The sequence below is a fragment of the Salmo salar genome, chromosome 06 (assembly GCF_965601325.2).
Source record: "Salmo salar chromosome 06, fSalSal1, whole genome shotgun sequence".
NCBI lineage: Eukaryota > Metazoa > Chordata > Actinopteri > Salmoniformes > Salmonidae > Salmo > Salmo salar.
This window is the reverse complement of record NC_138296.1, coordinates 67,243,167-67,265,892: the sequence shown is the minus strand read 5'-3', so window position 1 is coordinate 67,265,892 and position 22,726 is coordinate 67,243,167. Positions and strand designations below refer to the sequence as shown.

Below are 22,726 nucleotides of genomic sequence, written 5' to 3'. Positions count from 1 at the left end.
GCTACCTTCAGGTCTCTGAAGCAAAAGTTCTGAGCACTGAGTTCAAAGTTATGGGAAACATAGGGCTTTTTGGCAGGATATTCACTCGTAAATATGAAATTAAACTATTGTGACAGAGCTGGAAATGATCCCTAGTAGAGGCCTGTCCGTATTTGTCCTGGTTAAGTGCTTTACTTTTGGAATGTCACTGCCAAACTATTATTTTGTGTGATTTGGGTAACCGTTGCCTCCCGCTGCAAATTACATATGGCCCACCAATTTTTTTATTCTTCCACAAATACAGGCTCCTGACACCAAATTCCAGGTTTTGTCAAACCCCCCCCCACAATTATTTTTTTTTAAGTTAAAAATATATTTTAAAAAATGGCACCAATTTGCTTTCATCTTCCTGTCCCAATTAACACAACATATTAATTTATGACAAAACAAGACAAAGGTGTAAAAATAGAGACGCTGACTTGCAGTATATGAGGAAAACATAGGCCTATAGCTTTGTCTCTGTGAGATCATATTGAAGAGACACTTCGAAAGAAACAAATCTGTAGTCGACATCAAGTTTGATTATTGATCAAATCAATCAATGAATGACAAATTGCACCATTTACCATGTCAGTGACCAACTCTGGCGTGATATTGAGTAAATGTGCACCTCAGGAAATAAAGCAATAACCTGCCATCTAGTGGTCCTAAAGAAAATGGATTCTCAAAATGTGAAATAAAGCAACAGTAAATATTTTTCAGACTTAGTACAAAGTACATGTTGTTACAATGGGTGTAGCATAAGTTCTTGACTCTGCACTCATAGCTGTAAATTTATGTAGATCTCATTATAAAAAGAACTGGGACGTCTTCTCAGTTCTGGAACTGACTCATACAACAGGACTAATAAAACGAGACAAGAATTACAAATTCTGGCTGAACTCTTAATGACTCCCTTGCAAAGGAATAACTGAACTGCCACAATACTATAGAGTGGTACCACTCAAGAAGTACATCTCTTTAGAACAATACAATGCAGGCTACTTCTAGTCAGCACTGAAACATGACAGATTCAAAGGAAATCTCTAGCCACCTTAATAATTGGATGTAATAAATTGATCACTAGCCACTTTAAACAATGCCACTTTATATAATGTTTACATACCCTACATTACTCATCTCATATGTATATACTGTACTCTATACCATCTACTGCATCTTGCCTATGCCGTTCGGCCATCGCTCATCCATATATTTTTATGTGAAATTGTTAGATTACTTGTTAGATATTGCTGCATGGTCGGAACTAGAAGCACAAGCATTTCGCTACACTCGCATTAACATCTGCTAACTATGTGTATGTGACAAATAAAATTTTATTTGATTCCCATGTAGGCCTGTCGTGATAAGAGCAATTTAAACACACAACCAACTGTCAGATCAGCTATAACTTCAATATCATGCCTTTGTCCAGCAGTTCATGTCTTGAAAATGTTTTAAATAAATGCCTCAACCATGAAACAACTTTCATAAAAACAATTATTGAAGGTGTACGCAATATTCCAGTCAGCTTGAAATCATACTTGCATGTGACAAATATGCATATTCACAGTTAGTTGTTGAAGTCAGAAGTTTATACACCTTAGCCAAATACATTTAAACTCCGTTTTTCACAATTCTTGACATTTAATCAGAGTAAAAATTCCCTGTCTTAGGTCAGTTAGGATCACCACTTTATTTTAAGAATGTGAAATGTCAGAATAATATTAGAGAGAATGATTTATTTCAGCTCTTATTTCTTTCATCACATTCCCAGTAGGTCAGAAGTTTACATACACTCAGTTAGTATTTGGTAGCATTGCCTTTAAATTGTTTAACTTGGGTAAAACCTTGCAGGTAGTCTTCCACAAGCTTCCCACAATACGTTGGGTGAATTTTGGCCCATTACGCCTGACAGAGCTGGTGTAACTGAGTCAGGTTTGTTGGCCTCCTTGCTCGCACACACTTTTTCAGTTCTGCCCACATATTTTCTATAGGATTGAGGTCAGGGCTTTGTGATGGCCACTCCAATACCTTGACTTTGTTGCCCTTAAGCCATTTTGCCACAACTTTGGAAGTATGCTTAGGGTCATTGTCCATTTGGAAGACCCATTTGCGACCAAGCTTTAACTTCCTGACTGATGTCTTGAGATGTTGCTTCAATATATCCACATAATTGTCCTTCTCATGATGCCATCTATTCTGTGAAGTGCACCAGTCCCTCCTGCAGCAAAGCACCCAAACAATATGATGCTGCCACCCCCGTGCTTCACGGTTGGGATGGTGTTCTTCGGCTTGCAAGCCTCCCCCTTTTTCCTCCAAATATAACGATGATCATTATGGCCAAACCGTTCTATTTTTGTTTCATCAGACCAGAGGACATTTCTCCAAAAAGTACGATCTTCGTCCCCATGTGCAGTTGCAAACCGTAGTCTGGCTTTTTTATGCCGGTTTTGGAGCAGTGGCTTCTTCCTTTCTGAGCGGCCTTTCAGGTTATGTCGATATAGGACTCGTTTTCCTGTGGATATAGATACTTTTGTACCCGTTTCCTCCAGCATCTTCACAAGGACCTTTGCTGTTGTTCTGGGATTGATTTGCACTTTTCACACCAAAGTATGTTCATCTCTAGGAGACAGAACGCATCTTGTTCCTGAGCGGTATGATGGCTGCGTGGTCCCATGGTGTTTATACTTGCGTTCTATTATTTCTACAGATGAACGTGGTACCTTCAGGCATTCGGAAATTGCTCCCATGGATGAACCAGACTTGTGGTCTACAATTATTAGGTCGGCTGATTTCTTTTGATTTTCCCATGATGTCAAGCAGAGGCATGGAGTTTGAAGGTAGGCCTTGAAATACATCCACAGATACCTCCAAATGACTCAAATGATGTCAATTAGCCTATCAGAAGCTTCTAAAGCCATGACATTTTCTGGAATTTTCCAAGCCGTTTAAAGGCAGTCAACTTAGTGTATGTAAACTTCTGACCCACTGGAATTGTGATACAGTGAATTATAAGTGAAATAATCTGTCTGTAAACAATTGTTGGAAAAATTGTCATGCACAAAGTAGATCTAACCGACTTGCCAAAACTATAGTTTGTTAACAAGAAATTTGTGGAATGGTTGAAAAACAAGTTTTAATGACTCCAGCCTAAGTGTATGTAAACTTCCGACTTCAACTGTATGCCATCCTGTCAATGAGAATAACCCACTTTTATTCATGTAGTGTGGAGCAAATCACATGCAGAGTGAAACAAAGGCCTTTTCTTCTGCTTTTCACGGTTGTTTGGAGTGAAATTGTTTATGCAGATGTGAAATGAAATGCAAGTCTTCTTGGAGAAGAATTAATTTGGACGCGCTCCTCATACCTTAACCTGCTCCACGCGTTTCAGTCTGTGTGATGTGGACCAGAGGTCAGCCACAGCTGCTTTCCATTCATACATACACAGCATTGAGAAATGAAGAGATGTCACGCTTTGTACTGAAAATCCAGCATGTTAAATCCTAGCTCTGATCATGACCCAGGAAAGAGAAACCTGATCCGTTACCCTGACAAAAAGCACTTGGAATAGGTAGGGGAGAGAATGGTACCCATATGACTAACAAAGGACCAAGTAACTCAAACCATTCAAATGTCTCACTCTTCATTAGCAAAGCTATGTCAACATGTTTTCTAAATAATGACCTGGGCAACTACTCTACCTTCTGGGCAGTTCAATTTAAAACAAAATGGAACTTTGCTTGGATAAACAAGGGGAGTTTTTATTAATAACGTCAGCTCTCTTTCGGCTATTACAAAGAAACATTGAAGATAAAACTTATTTTGCATGGCCTCATGGGGACACAATTACTAGGCTCCAGTCTCTGGACAGGACAAAGTCTGCACCATCAGCCAGGTAAATTATAATAGATGTAAAGTACATATTCATTTCACCCATAGCTAGACATACTGGTCAGGAGATCATATATTCATTCATATCATTAGGTCAACATGCACCAATACTGAATTAGATCATAGAGCGTGTAAGGAATAGCAGTCCCAAGACTAAATCCTTGACAGCACTTGTCTGAGGAATCTGGAATTGCCGTTACCCTCGTCAGTCAAGCAGAGGATGTAAAGTACAAGATACCAATGATGTTTGAATTTTTCCTTTGAAATTCAAGAAGCGTAGGGAAAACAAGCAGTTCACTATGGTCCTGAAATTGTGCATAATTGGCACGAGTACTGTTCCAAAAATACAGTAGCAAGTTTATCGATCTATACACACAATGTCAAAGCACTGTCCGGTATAACAGTGTGTATAACAGTGCAATCCAACAACGTTACATTTCAGGGGATGGTGTCTCTCCGATGTCCCATATTCTCCTTTTACATGAAGTCATCTGAATCATTTCCGTCCTGAAAAAGACTCCATTATCCATTTCTGACATAATGAATGGTCGTATTGCAACAACAAGTCATATAACCAATTAACAGGCCAGTCTATTTCTGAAAGAAACAGATTAATAACTCTGTTCGGATTTTGTTAATCAACTCACCTCATTTGTTGTCATATTGTCACTCGTCATCAGCGAAGAATAACTTCTGTTTAGGAACAATTACTGTGTAAGTTCATATCATTCACATAAGTGACTATTCACATGGTGTTTTGGGATGCCAGTCGAACATAGATGATGTAGCTAGGGAGATAACTTACTTGAGCTCCTCCAGCTCTCTTTTCTTTTTTATGTCATCTTTCTCTTTCTTTTTCAGATCTTGTATCTGGGCCTTCTTCTCGTTTCTCTCCTCCCTGTCTCTCGACTCTTTCTCTGCTGCTAGATCAGGGTATCGCTCGTCCTTTGTTTTCTCCACCCTGTTCACTATCTCATTGACCTTTTTCTCTACTGCCACAACCTTCACCTACAAAACAGTTGACAAAACAGGTCTAAATTATCGTTTCATAGAAATGACCAAAACATCACAATACGGTGCAGTGTTGGATTTGGCTGCTGGGGGGCAAGGAGACCCCCAGCTCTGCTAAAACCATTGACAACTATGTGCCGTTTTCAAAGGATTGTTAAATAAATGTTATAACCATTTGGTTTTAATGTCATCACCTCTTGAAGAGCATAGTCAGAACTACACATGTCCAATTATTCCACATTTAGCTCTATAATTAGACTTATACAGCATGTAACTGCATGCCTTTCATGATCAGTAAACATCAATTGACAATATATTTTCAGATATTTCAGGGTAGTCTATCCATTTGGCATGTAGCTAGCTACAACATGTGTCATTTAGCTTGCTTCATCAGAGATTAGGCTTTTGGAAAGAGCTCGACATCGGCAAATCCTCGTCCTGGTAAAGTTCTCAGTCGGACTACTGTCATCACCACTGAAAGTTAGCTCGTTAACTAGCCATATTGACGTGATCTGTTACTAGCTAGCTAGCCAATTTGACATGGTCCATCAATCAATGTAGCCTATCATGTCTGTCATGATAGGCTATAATAGGCTAAACACTCTTAAAAACAATGTTGAAGAGAATAATTTGTATGTGTTCTGCTGCTTCACAGGCAGAGCACACAAATTAACCTAAACCACACATACTTGTCAGGTATAGTTCACTTTAATCCAATTAATGGAGGACAATATTGAGAGATATCGTGAGTCTACCCTCAGGTATCTGAAATTACATGATCAATTGATGTTTACTGAACATGAAATCATGCAGTTACTTGCTGTATAACTCTGATGACAGAGCTAAATGTGGAATAATTGGACATTTGTAGTTCTGACTATGCTCTTCAAGAGGTGATGATATTATAACCAAATAGTTCACATTTATTTAACAATCCCTTGAAAACGACACGCAGTTGTCAATGGTTTTAGCAGAGCTGGGGTTCTCCTTGCAACCCAGCAGGCAAATCGAACGCTCTGCACCTTATTGTGACATTTTATTGATAACAACCTATAGAAACAAAGAACATATGAACAATAAAAGATGAGACACGTATAAAAGTGACAAATCTGAAAGTAACACAGATTCATTATGCCAGAGAGAGATCACTGACCTCCTTGTGTCGATGGAAACCTATTTGGCCTACATCCATGTCTCCTGTTTTCTTTAGGTTAGCCCATGGTGTGTAGACAACATTGATGTTGTTCATTTTACAACCTGTTAAAGAGTAATTAAGAGTTAAAAGGCTATCACCAAGTTTCCTGGAAATGCTTGTGATATTGTATTAACTACTCTATTATTTGTATCAAACTCACCAGGAAACTCAATGTATTACCTTGGATGCTGTTGTTTTTCACAAGCTGTGCACAGTCAATCAAGACTTCCTTGGGAATATCCTCTATTGTCAGTCCCTTAGGCATTCGCAGGTACACATGGGCAGAAGAGAGTTTATCCACATGAAACCTGTGGACACAATTATGATATAATTATTATAACAGCTTTAAGGCACACATACTAATATAATCAATGCCATACAGTACCCGTCAAATGTTTGGACACACCTACTCATTCAAGAATTTCTTTATTTTTACTATTTTCTACATTGTAGAATAATAGTGACGACATCAAAACTATGAAATAACACATATGGAATCATGTAGTAACCAAAAAAAGTGTGAAACAAATAATAAAAAATCTTATATTTGAAATTCTTCAAAATAGCCACCCCAAGAGCTTTGCACTCTCTTGGCATTCACTCAACCAGCTTCGTGAGGTAGTCATCTGGAATGCATTTCAATTAACAAGTGTGCCATGTTAAAAGTACATTTGTGGAATTTCTTTCCTTCTTAATGCGTCTGAGCCAATCAGTTGTGTTGTGACAAGGTAGGGGTGGAATACAGAAGATAGCCCTATTTGGTAAAATACCAAGTCCATATCATGGCAAGAACTGCTCAAATAAGCATAGAGAAATGACAGTCCATCATTACTTTAAGACATGAAGGTCAGTCAATGAGGAACATTTCAAGAACTTTGAATGTTTCTTCAAGTGCAGTCGCAAAAACCATCAATCGCTATGATGAAACTGGCTCTCATGAGGACCGCCACAGGAAAGGCAGACCCAAAGTTACCTCTGCTGCAGAGGATAAGTTCATTCGAGTTACCAGCCTCAGTAATTGCAACCCAAATAAATGCTTCACAGAGTTCAAGTAACAGCACATCTCAACATCAACTGTTCAGAGGAGACTGTGTGAATCAGGCCTTCATGGTCAAATTGCTGCAAAGAAACCACTACTAAAGGACACCAATAATAAGAAGAGACTTGCTTGAGCCAAGAAACACAAGCAATGGACATTAGACCTGTGGAAATTTGTATTTTGGTCTGATGAGTCCAAATTTGAGATTTTTGGTTCCAACCGCCATGTCTTTGTGAGACGCAGATTAGGTGAACGGATGATCGCCACATGTGTGGTTCCCACCGTGAAGCATGGAGGAGGAGGTGTGATGGTGCTTTGCTGGTGACATGTCAGTGATTTACTTAGAATTCAAGGCACACTTAACCAGCATGGCTACCACAGCATTCTGGAGCAGAATGGACAATAACCCAACACAATCCCCCGACCTCAACCTAATTGAGATGGTTTGGGATGAGTTGGACCGTAGCGTGAAGGAAAAGCAGCCAACAAGTGCTCAGCATGTGGGAACTCCTTCAAGACTGTTGGATGGAAAATCATTCCAGGTGAAGCTGGTTGAGAGAATGCCAAAAGTGTGCAAAGCGGTCATCAAGGAAAAGGGTGGCTACTTTTTTGGTTACTACATGATTCCTTGTGTGTTATTTCATAGTTTGTCTTCACTATTATTCTACAATGTAGAAAATAGTAAAAAATAAATAAAAACCCTAGAATGAGTAGATGGGTCCAAACGTTTCACTGGTACTGTACATACTACCACAGCCCTATTAGCTGATATAGGACTACTGTACCTTTGCTTAGCTCTAGGTGCCACCATGTGGATATTTTTCAGTACTGCATAGAGTAATGTATCAGACAAATGTTCAGACTCAATGGTCAAATCCCAATAAGAGGCTCATGGTTTCAGTTATAAGCAGAGAGAGATATGAGTTTCTCACCAAATGTCTTCAGGCCATCCATATTTGATGAGATCTTCATCTAATTGTGAGAAAGAAGCAGACAGTTAGCTGGGTAGGCATCTTTACTGCCGCTAACAACATGAATCATGGTTTGTTAGAAAACAACACTTTAAATGACCAGCTACCTACTTTCATATTTGTCTTTCCCCATGTAGATAGTGTAGGGAGGTGTAACAACTGTACAATAAAAAACAAAACAAAGCAAAGGTTAATAGTTTTAGTTAGCTATATCAACAAGGCTTTGGGGCTAAATAAACACGAATAATATGATAATTTGCCTAGCTACACATAACTCCATTCTCAGAACAGGACAATAACTCTGCCATCATCCACTCCACATGATAATTATTCCTAATTAAATGCCTAGCTTCATCTGCTGACCTGAATATGACGAATGACAACTCGTGATTATATTTGTCAAGAAAACCTTCTAGCTAGAAATCAAACGTAGCTATCTAACAAAATGATTCAAGAAGATTCTCTAGGCTAGCTAGTTCAGCTGCTAACTATGGGCGGGATAGCAAGCTAAAGAAAAGCTCACTTACTCACCGGCACTCGTGAAGTAAAACACCATCTTGCATAAATCGAAGAAACTGTTTTAAACTTTAGAAACAAAATATGAATGGAGTACTTTACACACTTGCCAAATAACTAAATTTTCCTCATAACGAGATGATAACTGTGCTGACAGTCAATTTCGCATGGAAAGTTGACCCGGAAGTTGGCGGCGGTCACAAACCAACTGTTTCCGCTTAGGTCATGCTGCTCATCTTTTTTTTCAAAGTGGGACGCGCTCATATAGTCATTGGGCGCGCTGTTCAAAAACAGTCTGCACAGGAACCGCGGGGAAAACAAGCCACATTCCAGAACTTTGCTACATATTGGATCACTTCGGATTTGGTATGCATTTGTGAAGAACGATTTATTTGAACAAAGTTAGCTAACTGTTTAGATGGTATTTTACATTTTGTTTTTCCTGTCAGCTGTTTGTTTGCACCAGAACGTTGCAAGCTAAAATAGTTAGCTAGCTAACAAGCCAATAATCATTTCAACCACAATAATAACAACTTAGCTAAAGTTAATTTTTAAATTAGTAACTTGTTTAGTGAAAAGTTGCCGGCAAGTTTTCACACAAAGGACATTCCCACAAACGTTTCGTTAACTTTGTATGCCACACAGTGTATTTGTGTCAGATCCATCCCGCCAATAATTATTCACTCAGACACTCAACTAACGTTAGCGCAGTCTTTGCCAGCTGGCTGTCTACATAATACATTTATTTTCAAGATCTTAACCTTTTCATGTTGAAATGTTACCATTACGTTTGCATTGCAAGTATCTATTATTATAGCTAGATATGCTAGCTAGCTGATTATGCGTGGTTAATTTAACTATCTATTGATTATCCAATGCGGGGCCTAGCTAGTTAACATTTAATACTTCTATTTATTCTTCCAGTGAAGTTACAAACATGATGCCCAATACTACAAGGAAGAGGAAGCACTCTTCAGTTGATTCTGACAGGTGAGTGAAAATATGTGTATTAGTAAGTCATGTGTTTAAATCAGTTACTAATCAATCATTCATGCATATAACATTGAGTAGGGCTTAACATCCTTATAATTCTCCAACATTTTTAGTAACTCAACCAAAAGGCCTGTTACAGATGGAGGATCTCCCCTAAAAAGGAAGTCATCTCGGTTGCCCCAGTCTCCACTAAAGATGTCAGTCAAACACCAGGAGAAGGAGAACTGCCCATCTCCCCAGAGATCCCCAGCTCCATCTCCCCTAAAGATTGCTCTGAAGAGAGCCTCTCCGTTCAAGGCTGCTGTGGTAACAGGGTCCTTCTATGGTAAACGCAAACCTTTGTACCTGACACCCCTGGAGAGGAAGATGCTGAATGAGACCAAATCCCCCCCAAGGCTGACCAGTGTGGATCCTTATGGAATGCCGACCGCTGCTGAGAAGAAGAGGATGAAGATTAAAAGTACCAAGGCCAAAAAGGTGGCCACTGTACACGGAATGAAGACTGGCGTAACAGGAAACGCCAACTCCAAGTCAAGCCTGATCAATTCCTCAAAGCCTAAAGCACCCACCAGCACAGAGCAAGTGGAGCTGAAAAAAGGCATCACCTTGACCTTTGGCGGTTTAAAGCCTAAGCCTAAAATCTTCATTGGGGCTGCCTTTTTCAGCACAGGGAAAAAACCTTCCTCCATGTACAAAAGGTCTGCCCCAAAATCTACCAAGCCAGCTTTGAGATTTGCGAAAACAAAGGCAATGGTTCCTGCCTCAGAGGGAAAGCAAGAAAAAGTACAAGCCCCCTTTCTACAGCGATGTGCTGTTGTAGTGAAGACACTGAAGGAAGAGCCAGAGTTAACGCCCAGTGTGCAGGATGTACCAAAGAGTCCAGAGTCACTCGAGGCCCTGTCACCCAGCGCTATAGCAGAGAAATACGGCATGACCAAGGAAGTCAGGATTGTGTTAAGCCGATCTCCGTCTCCCGCATGTCCAGCATCCCCAGAAATAAACACTCAGGTGAGCTGTGTGTCACTGGAATAGCGTTTAGCGTTTTTCTCACTGTCTGTAAGCATAGTGTCTCTGTACTACATTTAGGATATTGTTCTTTCTGTTTGTAGGGGGACTTTATCACAGATACAGGTTCTGATGCAGTGTTTGATCTCAGTGATATTAGCCCATTAAACAGCATCACCAGTCCAGTCAAAGGTTGGTTGTTTATTGTTGGTCAATTAGCATAAATGTTTTTACTTAATGTCTTAATTTTCATTCATGGTTTCTCTCTCCCCTTTATGGAATCCTCAGCCGATGCTGTGTATCCAATCTTTGGATCTGGATCAAAGAGGTAGGCAATAACACTTCCGTAAAAATTTTTATATAGCTAGAATGGTTTACTGCCCTCCAGGGATGGTATTATTTTCGGTCTTGCATATGGACAAATAGTAGTAACTCCACACACTGTCAACAGATGTGTATATGCATTTATCACTGTCTCTTTTCTGCCTTTAGGCCCCAGAGGAAGGCAGCTCTGGACTCTCCAGTGAACTGCAGCACCCCCTCGGCCCTTAGTCACCCCCTTCCCTCTGCTGCCAGGAAGAAGAGGGAGACTAACAAACAGGCTGAGGCTGATGATCAACTCATCATCGTAAGTAAATCCTCTGGAAGATGATGGATGGAAACACTGATGACCGTTGACTGCCTCTCACTGTCATCTGTGAGCTTTGCTAATGCTCTTTGTTCTGTTTACCTCAGGATGCTGGCCAGAAGCAGTTTGGTGCCACCGTGTGTGGGTCCTGTGGCATGATCTACAGTGCAGACAGCCTGGAAGACAACTTCCAGCACACACAGTTTCACCAGAGTTTTCTGGACGGAATTAAGTTTGTGGTACGTATGCCTAGGCATTTCCTCCCTCTCACCGACGCGTACAAGTTGCCCTAAGCATGTTGCTTTTAGAGTGGCTCCTTATTTTTTTTTTTCCCCCACAAAAGCTTAGCCAAAACCGTTGACGTGGTTTAGCGAAAAAAGTTCAACTGACCACTCACTCCTGATTTCTGACGGTTGCTTAATCAGGGTTTCCTTCTCGTCCCCAGGGCTGGAAGAAAGAGCGGGTGGTAGCAGAGTTCTGGGATGGAAAAATCATTCTGGTTCTACCTGATGATCCAAAATACGCTGTCAAAAAGGTTTATCAATCATATCAGTGCCTGGGTCTGAAATAGCACCCTATTCCTTTCATAGTGCACTACTTTAGGCCCATAGGGTGTGTTTATGCATTTTGTGTGAATGGAATCGTGAACGCACTTGCTCATGCTTAATGTTTTTTTTTTTTATCAGGCAGAAGATGTGAGGCGACTTGCTGACAACGAGTTGGGCTTCCAACAAGTGTCCCTCCGCTGCCCCAGCCAAGTTAAAACCTACCTGTATGTGAACAGTGACAGAATGGTGGTCGGCTGCCTCATTGCCGAGCACATACGACAGGTAACTTCTCTCTCCTCCTGTGCTGCTAATCCTTTGCACTCTGCTCCGATGTGTAACGCGCCAAACAAATGGTGGGTTTTTCAGGAATGGATCAGGAGTCTTACCACAATATGCTGATGTAAAGGCCTGTGATAATGTACTTTTTTTTTTTGGTGGTGTGCACGTGAAAGATTGTCTGCTTGGTCAGGACATTAACAAATATACGCTCAGTCAAATATGATTAATCGGACGTTAGCTTTTGCGGCCAGTGACGGGGTGGTCATCACAGAGCGTGTACAACATGTAACTACCAAGGGTCTCCTTCAGAGGTAGAAAGGTTGCACACCGGAGGTGACTGTCAGATCTTTGTAAACACTGGGTGTAGTTAACGAGTGAATTGCTATCTTACAGGGGTATTTAGCGGAGTGACTGAGTGATTAGTCTATCTTGCCCTTTGTTTCCAGGGCTTCAGAGTGCTGGAGCAGCCAGAGCAGACCAAGGACATGACCAGGGAGGACTTCATGGAGCACCACAGAGCCTGGTGCTGCTCTACCACGCCAGAAAAGGCCATCTGTGGGGTCAGCCGCATCTGGGTGTTCAGCCTGGCCCGGAGGAAGGGCATTGCCACACGCATGCTCGACACAGTCAGGTTAGGAAATTATTACAGCTTAGGTAGTGCAAACTTACTTTTGATTTGTTAAACCGAGAAGTGAGGAGCACAACAATTAAAATCAGCCAAACAGGCATACTGGTTTGAGGGCCAATATCAGGGATGTATAGCTAAATGGAAGATGTCATGTATGGCTTTTTTTTTTTATATATATATATACTTTTTTAATCGAATGTATTTGTCATTTTCAGAAACTCCTTCATGTATGGGGGCCACCTGACCAAGGAGGAAATAGCCTTCTCTGACCCCACCCCAGATGGCAAACTGTTCGCCACAAAGTACTGCGAGAAGCCTGCATTTATGGTCTACAATTTCATTGGTTAACTTAAAGCACAAGTTCAGATTTTATTTTTATGCTTTGAGTTTGATCAATGTTTTCCCCTTTTTTGAGAAGTTTAATTTAAGTCAGAAAGTTGAAGGTTTGTTGAACATGCAAGTTATGGCTGTTGCAGTCACGTTCCGTTAGTGTTGAACTCAAGTATATTCTCTTCTACAGCTTGTATAGTTTAAATAAAATTTTACTCACACTTCAAAGCCCAACTTCTTGACAAAATACATCATGGTCCATCAACACTAAATGGGTTTTTTTCTCCCCAAAATACACCCATTTCACTAGTAGTTTAATAACAGTTGTCCCACTGCTTTTCACAGAAATGCAGTGGGAGCTAAATATAAACAGTTAAAATAAAGATGAGTATGGCAGAGCATCTGAGCAATTTGTTTAATCACATGATTGGCATTCATGACACTTTACAGCCTTAATGTTCCAGCATAGAATGAATCTACACTACACATTCCATTTCAGATTATGCAGCACAAACCATGTATGCCCACAGGACGCTACTAAAATGCTCAAGTATCAGTCAACTCTAGTTTAAATAACCGGAAGAGAACCTGCTTCTTTGAATTCCTTCTGTTTTCATAGCAGCATACTGAAATACAAATCATTTTATTTACAAGTTTCACCTGACAAAGGAGTACAGGCCTAGAGAAGAGTACAGGACAGAATAATACAACAAAGGTCAAGGTTTCCAGACACTGGTCTAGTCATTACAGTATGGCTTGATGACTGGTCAGTCTATGACAATTACCTCGCTATTTTTGTTGTCCGTCTGCATGTTGGACTCCAGAACCTGAACTATTTGGGTAGCTGAGGGGCGTTTCTGTGGATTCTCCTCCGTGCAGAGCCAGAAAAGCTCCACCATTCTCTGGTAGGCTCCCCCAAGACTGTTAGAGTCCAGCACTGGCCGGGTGCCCAACTTCTCATAGTAGGCATCCTCATCAAAGTCGTCCTCCATTGAATCATCTGAGAATATAATGTTTGCACAATTATTTAAAACCATTATTGAGCTAATTCTTGTATGGGACAGAAGTCTTACATAAATCCAAAACAAGTGAAATTGCCTTTTAAATGAGCTCTAGACATATAGAACTCTCCTTACCCCCCTCCTCCTCCTCCTCACTGTCCAAAATCTCCAGGTGAGGCATGGCCAGAGTCATCATCTCCCACAGGGTCAGTCCGTAGGCAAAGATGTCTGCCTTGTCTGTGATCACTCCTCCCTCCAGAGCTTCCTTGGGCATCCAGGGCTCAGTGCCAACATACTCTGCTTTGGGGTTACTCACTGAGAGAGGAGCAGAAACAGGAAGGGGTTTAAACATGTCATACAGTGATTAAAGCATGGGTATATTTGAGTATTGGTGGTTCTCAGAAAATCCAAAAGTAGAATTTAAAGATCTGAAAGTTGGGAACATATGTAAGAAACACTAAGAAAATATTTATTTAAATGTATTATTTATTTCACCTTTATTTAACCAGGTAGGCCAGTTGAACAAGTTCTCATTTACAACTGCGACCTGGCCAAGATAAAGCGAAGCAGTTCGACACATACAACAACACAGTTACACATGGAATAGACAAACATACAGTAGAAAAAGTCTATATACAAATGAGGTAGGATAAGGGAGGTAAGGCAATAAATAGGCCATGGTGGTGAAGTAATTACAATATAGCAATTAAAACGCTGGAATGGTAGATGTGCAGAAGATGAATGTACAAGTAGAGATACTGAGGTGCAAAGGAGCAAGGTAAATAAATACAGTATGGGGATGAGGTAGTTAGATGGGCTATGTACAGGTGCAGTGATCTGACAGCTGGTGCTTAAAGCTACTGAGGGAGATATGAGTCTCCAGCTTCAGTGATTTTTGCAGTTCGTTCCAGTCATTGGCAGCAGAGAACTAGAAGGAAAGGCGGCCAAAGAGGAATTGGCTTTGGGGGTGACCAGTGAGATATACCTGCTGGAGCGCGTGCTACGGGTGGGTGCTGCTATGGTGACCAGTGAGCTGAGATAAGACAGGGCTTTACCTAGCAAAGACTTGTAGATGACATGGAGCCAGTGGGTGTGGCGACGAGTATGAAGCGAGGGCCAGCCAACGAGAGCGTACAGGTCGCAGTGGTGGGTAGTTTATGGGGCTTTGGTGACAAAACGGATGGCACTGTGATAGACTGCATCCAATTTGCAGAGTAGAGTGTTGGAGGCTATTTTGTAAATGACATCGCCGAAGTCGAGGATCGGTAGGATGGTCAGTTTTACGAGGGTATGTTTGGCAGCATGAGTGAAGGATGCTTTGTTGTGAAATAGGAAGCCGATTCTAGATTTAATTTTGGATTGGAGATGCTTAATGTGAGTCTGGAAGGAGAGTTTACAGTCTAACCAGACACCAAGGTATTTGTAGTTATCCACATATTCTAAGTCAGAACCGTCCAGAGTAGTGATGCTGGACGTGCGGGCAACGATCGGTTGAAGAGCATGCATTTAGTTTTACTTGCATTTAAGAGTAGTTGGAGGCCACGGAAGGAGAGTTGTATGGCATTGAAGCTCGTCTGGAGGTTAGTTAACACAGTGTCCAAAGAAGGGCCAGAGGTATACAGAATGGTGTCGTCTGCGTAGAGGTAGATCAGAGAATCACCAGCAGCAAGAGCGACATCATTGATGTATACAGAGAAGAGTCGGCCCGAGAATTGAACCCTGTGGCACCCCCATAGAGACTGCCAGAGGTCCGGACAACAGGCCCTCCGATTTGACACACTAAACTCTATCAGAGAAGTAGTTGGTGAACCAGGCGAGGCAATCATTTGAGAAACCAAGGCTGTTGAGTCTGCCGATAAGAATGTAGTGATTGACAGAGTCAAAAGCCTTGGCCAGGTCGATGAATACGGCTGCACATTAATGTCTCTTATCGATGGCAGTTATGATATCGTTTAGGACCTTGAGCGTGGCTGAGGTGCACCCATGACCAGCTCTGAAACCAGACTGCATAGCGGAGAAGGTACGGTGGGATTCGAAATGGTCGGTAATCTGTTTGTTAACTTGGCTTTCGAAGACCTTAGAAAAGCAGGGTAGGATAGATATAGGTCTGTAGCAGTTTGGGTCTAGAGTGTCTCCCCCTTTGAAGAGGGGGATGACCGCGGCAGCTTTCCAATCTTTGGGAATCTCAGACGATACGAAAGAGAGGTTGAACAGGCTAGTAATAGGGGTTGCAACAATTTCAGCAGATCATTTTAGAAAGAGAGGGTCCAGATTGTCTAGCCCAGCTGATTTGTAGGGGTCCAGATTTTGCCGCTCTTTCAAAACATCAGCTATCTGGATTTGGATGAAGGAGAAATGGGGGAGGCTTGGGCGAGTTGCTATGGGGGGTGCAGGGCTGTTGACCGGGGTAGGGGTAGCCAGGTGGAAAGCATGGCCAGCCGTAGAAAAAATGCTTATTGAAATTCTCAATTATAGTGGATTTATCGTGGACAGTGTTTCCTAGCCTCAATGTAGTGGGCAGCTGGGAGGAGGTGCTCTCCAGATGAGGAATTGATGTGCTTAAAAGCCCAATTATATAATACATTGAGGTATTGTAAACTTTTTTTAAACCCTTTTTGTTCCTGCCCATGTTAATGTTTATAACTATAATTAATCACACACACATTGCTCAAAATATTTACCAAAAAAAAAGCATTAAAGTTACCATGATAGGATCGAAACTATTAGCAATTTTACTCTAAATACAAGTATCAATATGCAAACAAAGCTTTTCTGCATTTGGTTTGAGGTTAACAAAACTCTTATTGCATTTCACTTGACAGTTCAAATGATTCACTATTGTGTCTTGACATATGTATAGGCCTACAGCCTATTTCTGAAATACAAGAATATATAGACTTGTATTGTCCTGCCTTTTTCTTTGAGAGGTTCAACCTCATGGACAAGAGGAACACTTATGTGAGAATGCTGTTCATGGACTACAGCTCAGTGTTCAACACCATGGTGCCCACAAAGCTCATCACTAAGCTAAGGACCCTGGGACTAAACACCTCCCTCTGCAACTGGATCTTGGACTTCCTGACGGGCCGCCCACATCTGCTACGCTGATCCTCAACATGGGGGCCCCTCAGGGGTGCGTGCTTAGTCCTCTCCTGTACTCCCTGTTCACCCACGACTGTGTGGCCAAGCACGACTCCAACACCATCATTAATTTTGCTGAAGACAATGGTAGTAGGCCTGATCACAGACAAATATGAGACTGCCTATGGGGAGGAGGTCAGAGACCTGGCATTGTGGTGCCAGGACAACAACCTCTCCCTCAACGTGAGCAAGACAAAGGAGCTGATTGTGGATTACAGGAAAATGCGGGACGAACACGCCCCCATTCCTTGGTGTCAACATCACCAACAAACGAACACACCAAGACAGTCGTGAAGAGAGCATGACAACACCTTTTCCCCCACAGGAGACTGAAAAGATTTGGCATGGGTCCCCAGATTCTCACAAAGTTCTACCTCTGCACCATCGAGAGCATCCTGACCTGTTCCATCACCGCCTATTACGGCAACTGCTCGGCATCCGACTAAGGCACTACAGAGGGTAGTGCGTACGACCCAGTACATCACTGGGGCCAAGCTTCCTGCCATCCAGAACCTACAGCGGATTCGGAAAGTATTCAGAACTCTTGACTTTTTCCACATTTTGTTACATTATAGCCTCTGATTCAGAGCGGTTTGGTTAAATGCAGAAGACATTTCAGTTGAAGGCATTCAGTTGTACAACTGACTAGGTATCCCCCTTTCCTTATTATAAAATAGATTACATGTTTTTTTCCCCCCTCATCAATCTACACACAATACCCCATAATGACAAAGCAAAAACAGGATTTTAGAAATCTTTGCAAATGTATAAAAAAAAAATGTATTACATTTACATAAGTATTCAGACCCTTTACTCATTACTTTGTTGAAGCACCTTTGGCAGTGATTATAGCCTTGAGTCTTCTTGGGTATAATGCTACAAGCTTGGCACACCAGTATTTGTGGAGTTTCTCCCATTCTTCTCCGCAGATCCTCTCAAGCTCTGCCAGGTTGGATGGGGAGCATCGTTGCACAGCTATTTTCATGTCTGTCCAGAGATGTTTGATCGGGTTCAAGTCCGGGCCCTGGCTGGGCAACTCAAGGACATTCAGAGACTTGTCCCGAAGCCACTCCGGCGTTGTCTTTGCTGTGTGCTTAGGATCGTTGTCCTGTTGGAAGGTGAACCTTCGCCCCAGTCGGAGGTCCTGAGCGCTCTGGAGCAGGTTTCATCAAGGATCTCTCTGTACTTTGCTCCTTTCATCTTTCCCTTGATCCTGCAGCTGAAAAACATCCCCACAGCATGCTGCAACCACCACCATGCTTCAAAGTAGGGCTGTTGCCAGGTTTCCTCCAGACGTGAGACTTGGTATTCAGGCCAGAGTTCAATTGTGGTTTCATCAGACCAGAGAATCTTGTTTCTCATGGTCAGTCTTTAGGTGCCTTTTGGCAAACTCTAAGTGGGCTGTCATGTGCCTTTTACTGAGGAGTAGTTTCCATCTGGCCACTCTACCATAAAGGCCTGATTGGTGGAGTGCTGCAGAGATGGTTGTCCTTCTGGGAGGTTCTCCCATCTCCACCGAGGAATTCTGGAGCTCTTTCAGAGTGACCATCGGGTTCTCTGTCACCTCCCTGACCAAGGCCCTTCTCCCTTGATTGCTCAGTTTGGCTGAGCGGCCAGCTCTAGGAAGAGTCTTGGTGGTTCCAAACTTCTTCCATTTAAGAATGATGAGGCCACTGTGTTCCTGGGGACCTTCAATGCTGCAGAAACGTTTTGGTACTCTTCCCCAGATGTGTGCCTCGACACAATCCTGTCTCGGAGCTCTACAGACAATTCCTTCGACCTCATGACTTGGGTTTTGCTCTGACATGCACTGTCAACTGTGGGACCTTATATAGGTGTGTGCCTTTCCAAATTATGTCCAATCATTTGAATTTACCCAAGGTAGACTCCAATCAAGTTGTAGAAAGATCTCAAGGATGATCAATGGAAACAGGATGCACCTGAGCTCAATTTCGAGTCTCATAGCAAAGGGTCTGACTACTTATGTAAATAAGGCATTTCAGTTTTTTATGTTTAATACATTTGCAAACATTTCTAAAAAACTGTTTTATGGTTGTCATTATGGTGTATTGTATGTCGATTGATGAGGAAGAAAAGTTAAGTAATCAATTTTAGAATAAGGCTGTAACGTAACAAAATGTGGAAAAAGTCAAGGAGTCTGAATACTCTCCGAATGCACTGTATATACCAGGCGGTGTCAGAGGAAGGCCCAAAAAATGTTCAGACTCAAGTCAGCCAAGTCAGACTGTTCTCTCTGCTACCGCACGGCAAGCAGTACCGGAGCGCCAAGTCTAGGTCCAAAAGGCTCCTTAACAGCTTCTAACCCCAAGCCATAAGACTGCTGAACAATTAATAAAATGGCCACCCGGACTATTTACATTGACACCCCCTCCCCTTTCTTTTAACACTGCTGCTACTCACTGTTTATTATCTATGCATAGTCACTTTACCCCTACCTACTGCACATGTACTAATGACCTCGACTAACGGGTACCCCTGCACATTGACTCTGTACAGGTACCCCCTGTATATAGTCTCGTTATTGTTATTGTTTTACTTTTTATTGATTTTTTTTAAACTTTAGTTTATTTAGTAAATATTTTCTTAACTATTTCTTGAACTGCATTGTTGGTTAAGGGCTTGTAAGTAAACTTTTCACGGTAAGGTTGTATTCGGTGCATGTGACAAATACAATTTGATGAATAAAATAGATTGTTTACATAGCAAACCACCTGCACATTGTTTGTTACTCTATACCCTTCCCTACAGCATCCCTACTATGAATTGAAACGCTGTGTTTCCGAGAAAGCATGAGCATGATGTAAACACTGGACATGTGTTCCATTAGGCTCATGGCATGAGTGCGCGCAACACTGTGAAAATCATCAACAGCTATGTCGCAAGAACAACAGATGTTTGGCATTACACCCCAAGATCTAAACTAAAGAGGGCTAGGAATGCATTTTGTTCAGGTCCTAATCAGTGTTTATATCCAGCTAATTTCTCAGGTTCACACTTTCTAAACAGAGACAAAGACAGGTTGTCTAACAGCAGCAACAGATGGAGAAAAGAGACCAAAATACCAAGTTCTGCCTATTTTATTGTATTGAGCTCAGATGGTGATATCTACCTTTCATATTCTCATCCAACTGCAAGGAGACTCCCACATCACAGATTTTGACAGTCTCAAAGTTTCCCTTGATGACAACATTGCAAGACTTCATGTCGCCATGTAGTAGCTTCTTCGCGTTGTGAAGGTACTGAAGGTGAAACAAATATACATTTCAAGCGTTTCCTTAATATATTTTTTATACCAATTGTACACAGTCATATGCGTTTGATTCACATTAAAACATTTAATAACATGAAGCATCTGGTAAATGACAGTGAAAGAGAAAACAGGAAAATCATTTCCATTTAAGAGGGGCGTTTCATGGTGTTTTTTCAGTTTATTTGGTCATAGCTAGGCCATGAATCAAATATTCCTACACTCAGCAATGATGCTGTTTAAAAACTGCTGCATAAAGCAACACCCCCTCAGGGGATTACAGAACATTTGAAATCCTAAACCTGAAATGGTTGATGTAATGACACTAATGGAGGAGAAACTCAAATACCCTTCATCACCACGTATTATTCACGTCAGATGATTGAGTAGGGGAAATGTATAACTGCAATCTTGAATTACATTTGTTTACATGACCTCTCTGCCCCAAAGCATGAGAATAGAGCCAATCCATATCGATGAGCTGGATGATCACATCCAGTCTACACTACAGTACTCCTGGTATTACAGCTTTATGTTACAAGCAATATCTCCATTCCTCCCCCTGTAACCCAATCCAGATCAATACCAGGTGAAAACTGGATTCAAAAGATGAGTAGGATGTTACCTGTAGGCCACGCGCCACATGTAAGGCCACTTTGTCAATGGTGGCGGCTGGAAAAGCCTTCAGGCCCTCCTCTCTCCTCCTCTCGATCAGATCGTTCAGGGACTGCTCCCCACCATACTCCATGGCCAGGCACTTGGAGCCATCCTTGGCAGTGGTGAAGGCACGGAATCCAACAATGTTTGGGTGGTGCAGGTCTTTCAGGATCTTTGCCTCGTCACTGAGTCTTCTCTGGTATACACCCACCTGTTTTAAGGCACATTTGCTGTTGATCTTTTTGACAGCCCATGGAGACTGGTTAAATGTACCAAGTCTGCAAAAGAGCACATAGGAACATGACATACCAACACCATAGGTAATATTGAGAAGCTAAATGACAGAATATACTGTAAAGAGATGTATAGGAAAGATATACTAATGATGTGTATTTAACATATGGAAATATGTCTATAGTTGGCTGGGATTAAGGATAAATTACATAAAGGTTATCCCACAAAACAAACCTGTTCATGAGATAAACATTCACCCCAGTTCCACATCCCAGTTTCTTCATGAAAGGGGAGGCAGGGATGGTTATGGGGGTTCTAGGACTGGGTGCCCCATCAGAGAGCGGGCTTTTAATCTTGTCTGGTTTGCAGGGCGTCTTAAATGCATTCACGTCACTGGCAATAGAAGAGTCCATTCTTTAATCGATCTGTGAACACATAAGACAGAATCAAAGTACCTCAATGCTTGCAAAGCTGGCAGCTAACTTCAATAACAGTCAGTGATCTATCGCAAGGACCCAAAGTTAGCGATCAACGACCTAATTTATTCAAGTGCGATTATTATAATTTCACGTAACTAACGTTTCAGCATAATGTGATAAAGGTTTATGAACAGATTCAGTGATTATTCTTACCAATATTTATGTCTTGTATGTCTTGATCACAAAAGAAGCAGTAGAAAAGGCGCCCAACTTTTAAAAATCCAAAATGTTTTCGTACGTCAAATACAGGCGCCTTAGAAGGACAAACTGCAATCTGTCAAAATTACTGAAAAAAAGCGTTTCTAAAATATGTAGCCTCCAAACTATCTGAAATACAGTTCAGGGGCATAAACACATTGTTTGGTGTATAATATTAAGTACTGATGTAGCTAATGGTGTTTCTGGTTTGATTAAAACTCTGTTTATGCTTGTAGAAAATATTTGTAAAGTAAAATACGTTGATTACACCACCAGAGAGCAGACTTAGGCGCTAAATAGAGAGGAAAGTTGTATGTGGACTGTGGACACGTCTATACTGAGTGTACAAAACATTAAGAACATCTTCACTACGGAACATTTCAAGAACTTTGAAAGTTTCTTCAAGTGCAGTCGCAAAAACCATCAAGCGCTACAATGAAACGTCCTTTTTCTTACATTTTTATCTTTGGGGCTGAATCCTGGATTCCAGTAGTTTACAGATATCCATAATTTCAGATATTCTGCAGATCCAGGAACAAATTCCGTGTTTCATTTGTTATTTATCCAGCCACATTTGAGCAGATGTCTGCTGCAGCCTGCATGTGTGTCTAAAATCATCCCAAGCACAGTTGGGGCCCATTGATTGTGTCTCGCCACATTTCTCCACATAGCGATGGGCAGACCATGCCCAAG

The 22,726-nt window shown here is 41.5% G+C and overlaps 3 protein-coding genes across 3 annotated transcripts; 1 reads left to right on the top strand and 2 right to left on the bottom strand.

Annotated features, from left to right (window-relative positions):
* Nucleotides 1-3,766: 3,766 nt before the first annotated feature.
* ccdc25 (coiled-coil domain containing 25) lies at nt 3,767-8,835 on the bottom strand. Its single transcript, XM_014205180.3, has 8 exons — nt 8,660-8,835; nt 8,240-8,287; nt 8,090-8,129; nt 6,299-6,426; nt 6,077-6,180; nt 4,718-4,920; nt 4,560-4,605; nt 3,767-4,419 (listed from the first exon to the last, which is right to left on the bottom strand). The coding sequence occupies exons 1-8, from the start codon at nt 8,682-8,684 to the stop codon at nt 4,390-4,392; spliced, it is 624 nt and encodes a 207-aa protein (XP_014060655.1). The 5' UTR covers nt 8,685-8,835; the 3' UTR covers nt 3,767-4,389.
* A 124-nt stretch (nt 8,836-8,959) lies between these two features.
* On the top strand, nt 8,960-13,276 carry esco2 (establishment of sister chromatid cohesion N-acetyltransferase 2). Its single transcript, NM_001139969.1, has 11 exons — nt 8,960-9,010; nt 9,569-9,634; nt 9,751-10,645; nt 10,747-10,834; nt 10,931-10,970; nt 11,135-11,270; nt 11,378-11,509; nt 11,716-11,805; nt 11,957-12,100; nt 12,544-12,728; nt 12,941-13,276. Exons 2-11 carry the CDS (start codon nt 9,582-9,584, stop codon nt 13,071-13,073), a joined length of 1,896 nt encoding a protein of 631 aa, NP_001133441.1. The 5' UTR covers nt 8,960-9,010; nt 9,569-9,581; the 3' UTR covers nt 13,074-13,276.
* A 180-nt stretch (nt 13,277-13,456) lies between these two features.
* Nucleotides 13,457-22,089, bottom strand: LOC106607811 (lymphokine-activated killer T-cell-originated protein kinase homolog). Its single transcript, XM_082976878.1, has 7 exons — nt 21,989-22,089; nt 21,591-21,781; nt 21,091-21,400; nt 20,328-20,457; nt 14,192-14,371; nt 13,841-14,055; nt 13,457-13,681 (listed from the first exon to the last, which is right to left on the bottom strand). Exons 2-7 carry the CDS (start codon nt 21,767-21,769, stop codon nt 13,619-13,621), a joined length of 1,077 nt encoding a protein of 358 aa, XP_082833004.1. The 5' UTR covers nt 21,770-21,781; nt 21,989-22,089; the 3' UTR covers nt 13,457-13,618.
* Nucleotides 22,090-22,726: the final 637 nt, after the last annotated feature.

Bases quoted from the DNA above. Each gene is read 5' to 3' on its own strand.
- ccdc25 (XM_014205180.3), bottom strand. From the start codon at position 8,684: ATGGTGTTTTACTTCACGAGTGCCG. The intron at 8,288-8,659 runs GTGAGTAAGTGA...TTTATTGTACAG, and splicing joins GTTTTACTTCACGAGTGCCG to TTGTTACACCTCCCTACACT. The intron at 8,130-8,239 runs GTAGGTAGCTGG...TCTCACAATTAG, and splicing joins GGGGAAAGACAAATATGAAA to ATGAAGATCTCATCAAATAT.
- esco2 (NM_001139969.1), top strand. From the start codon at position 9,582: ATGATGCCCAATACTACAAGGAAGAGGAAGCACTCTTCAGTTGATTCT. The intron at 10,835-10,930 runs GTTGGTTGTTTA...TGGAATCCTCAG, and splicing joins CATCACCAGTCCAGTCAAAG to CCGATGCTGTGTATCCAATC. The intron at 11,510-11,715 runs GTACGTATGCCT...TCTCGTCCCCAG, and splicing joins TGGACGGAATTAAGTTTGTG to GGCTGGAAGAAAGAGCGGGT.
- LOC106607811 (XM_082976878.1), bottom strand. From the start codon at position 21,769: ATGGACTCTTCTATTGCCAGTGACGTGAATGCATTTAAGACGCCCTGC. The intron at 14,372-20,327 runs GTAGATATCACC...CTCCTCTCTCAG, and splicing joins GTTGGATGAGAATATGAAAG to TGAGTAACCCCAAAGCAGAG. The intron at 13,682-13,840 runs GTAATTGTCATA...TTTGTATTTCAG, and splicing joins CGGACAACAAAAATAGCGAG to TATGCTGCTATGAAAACAGA.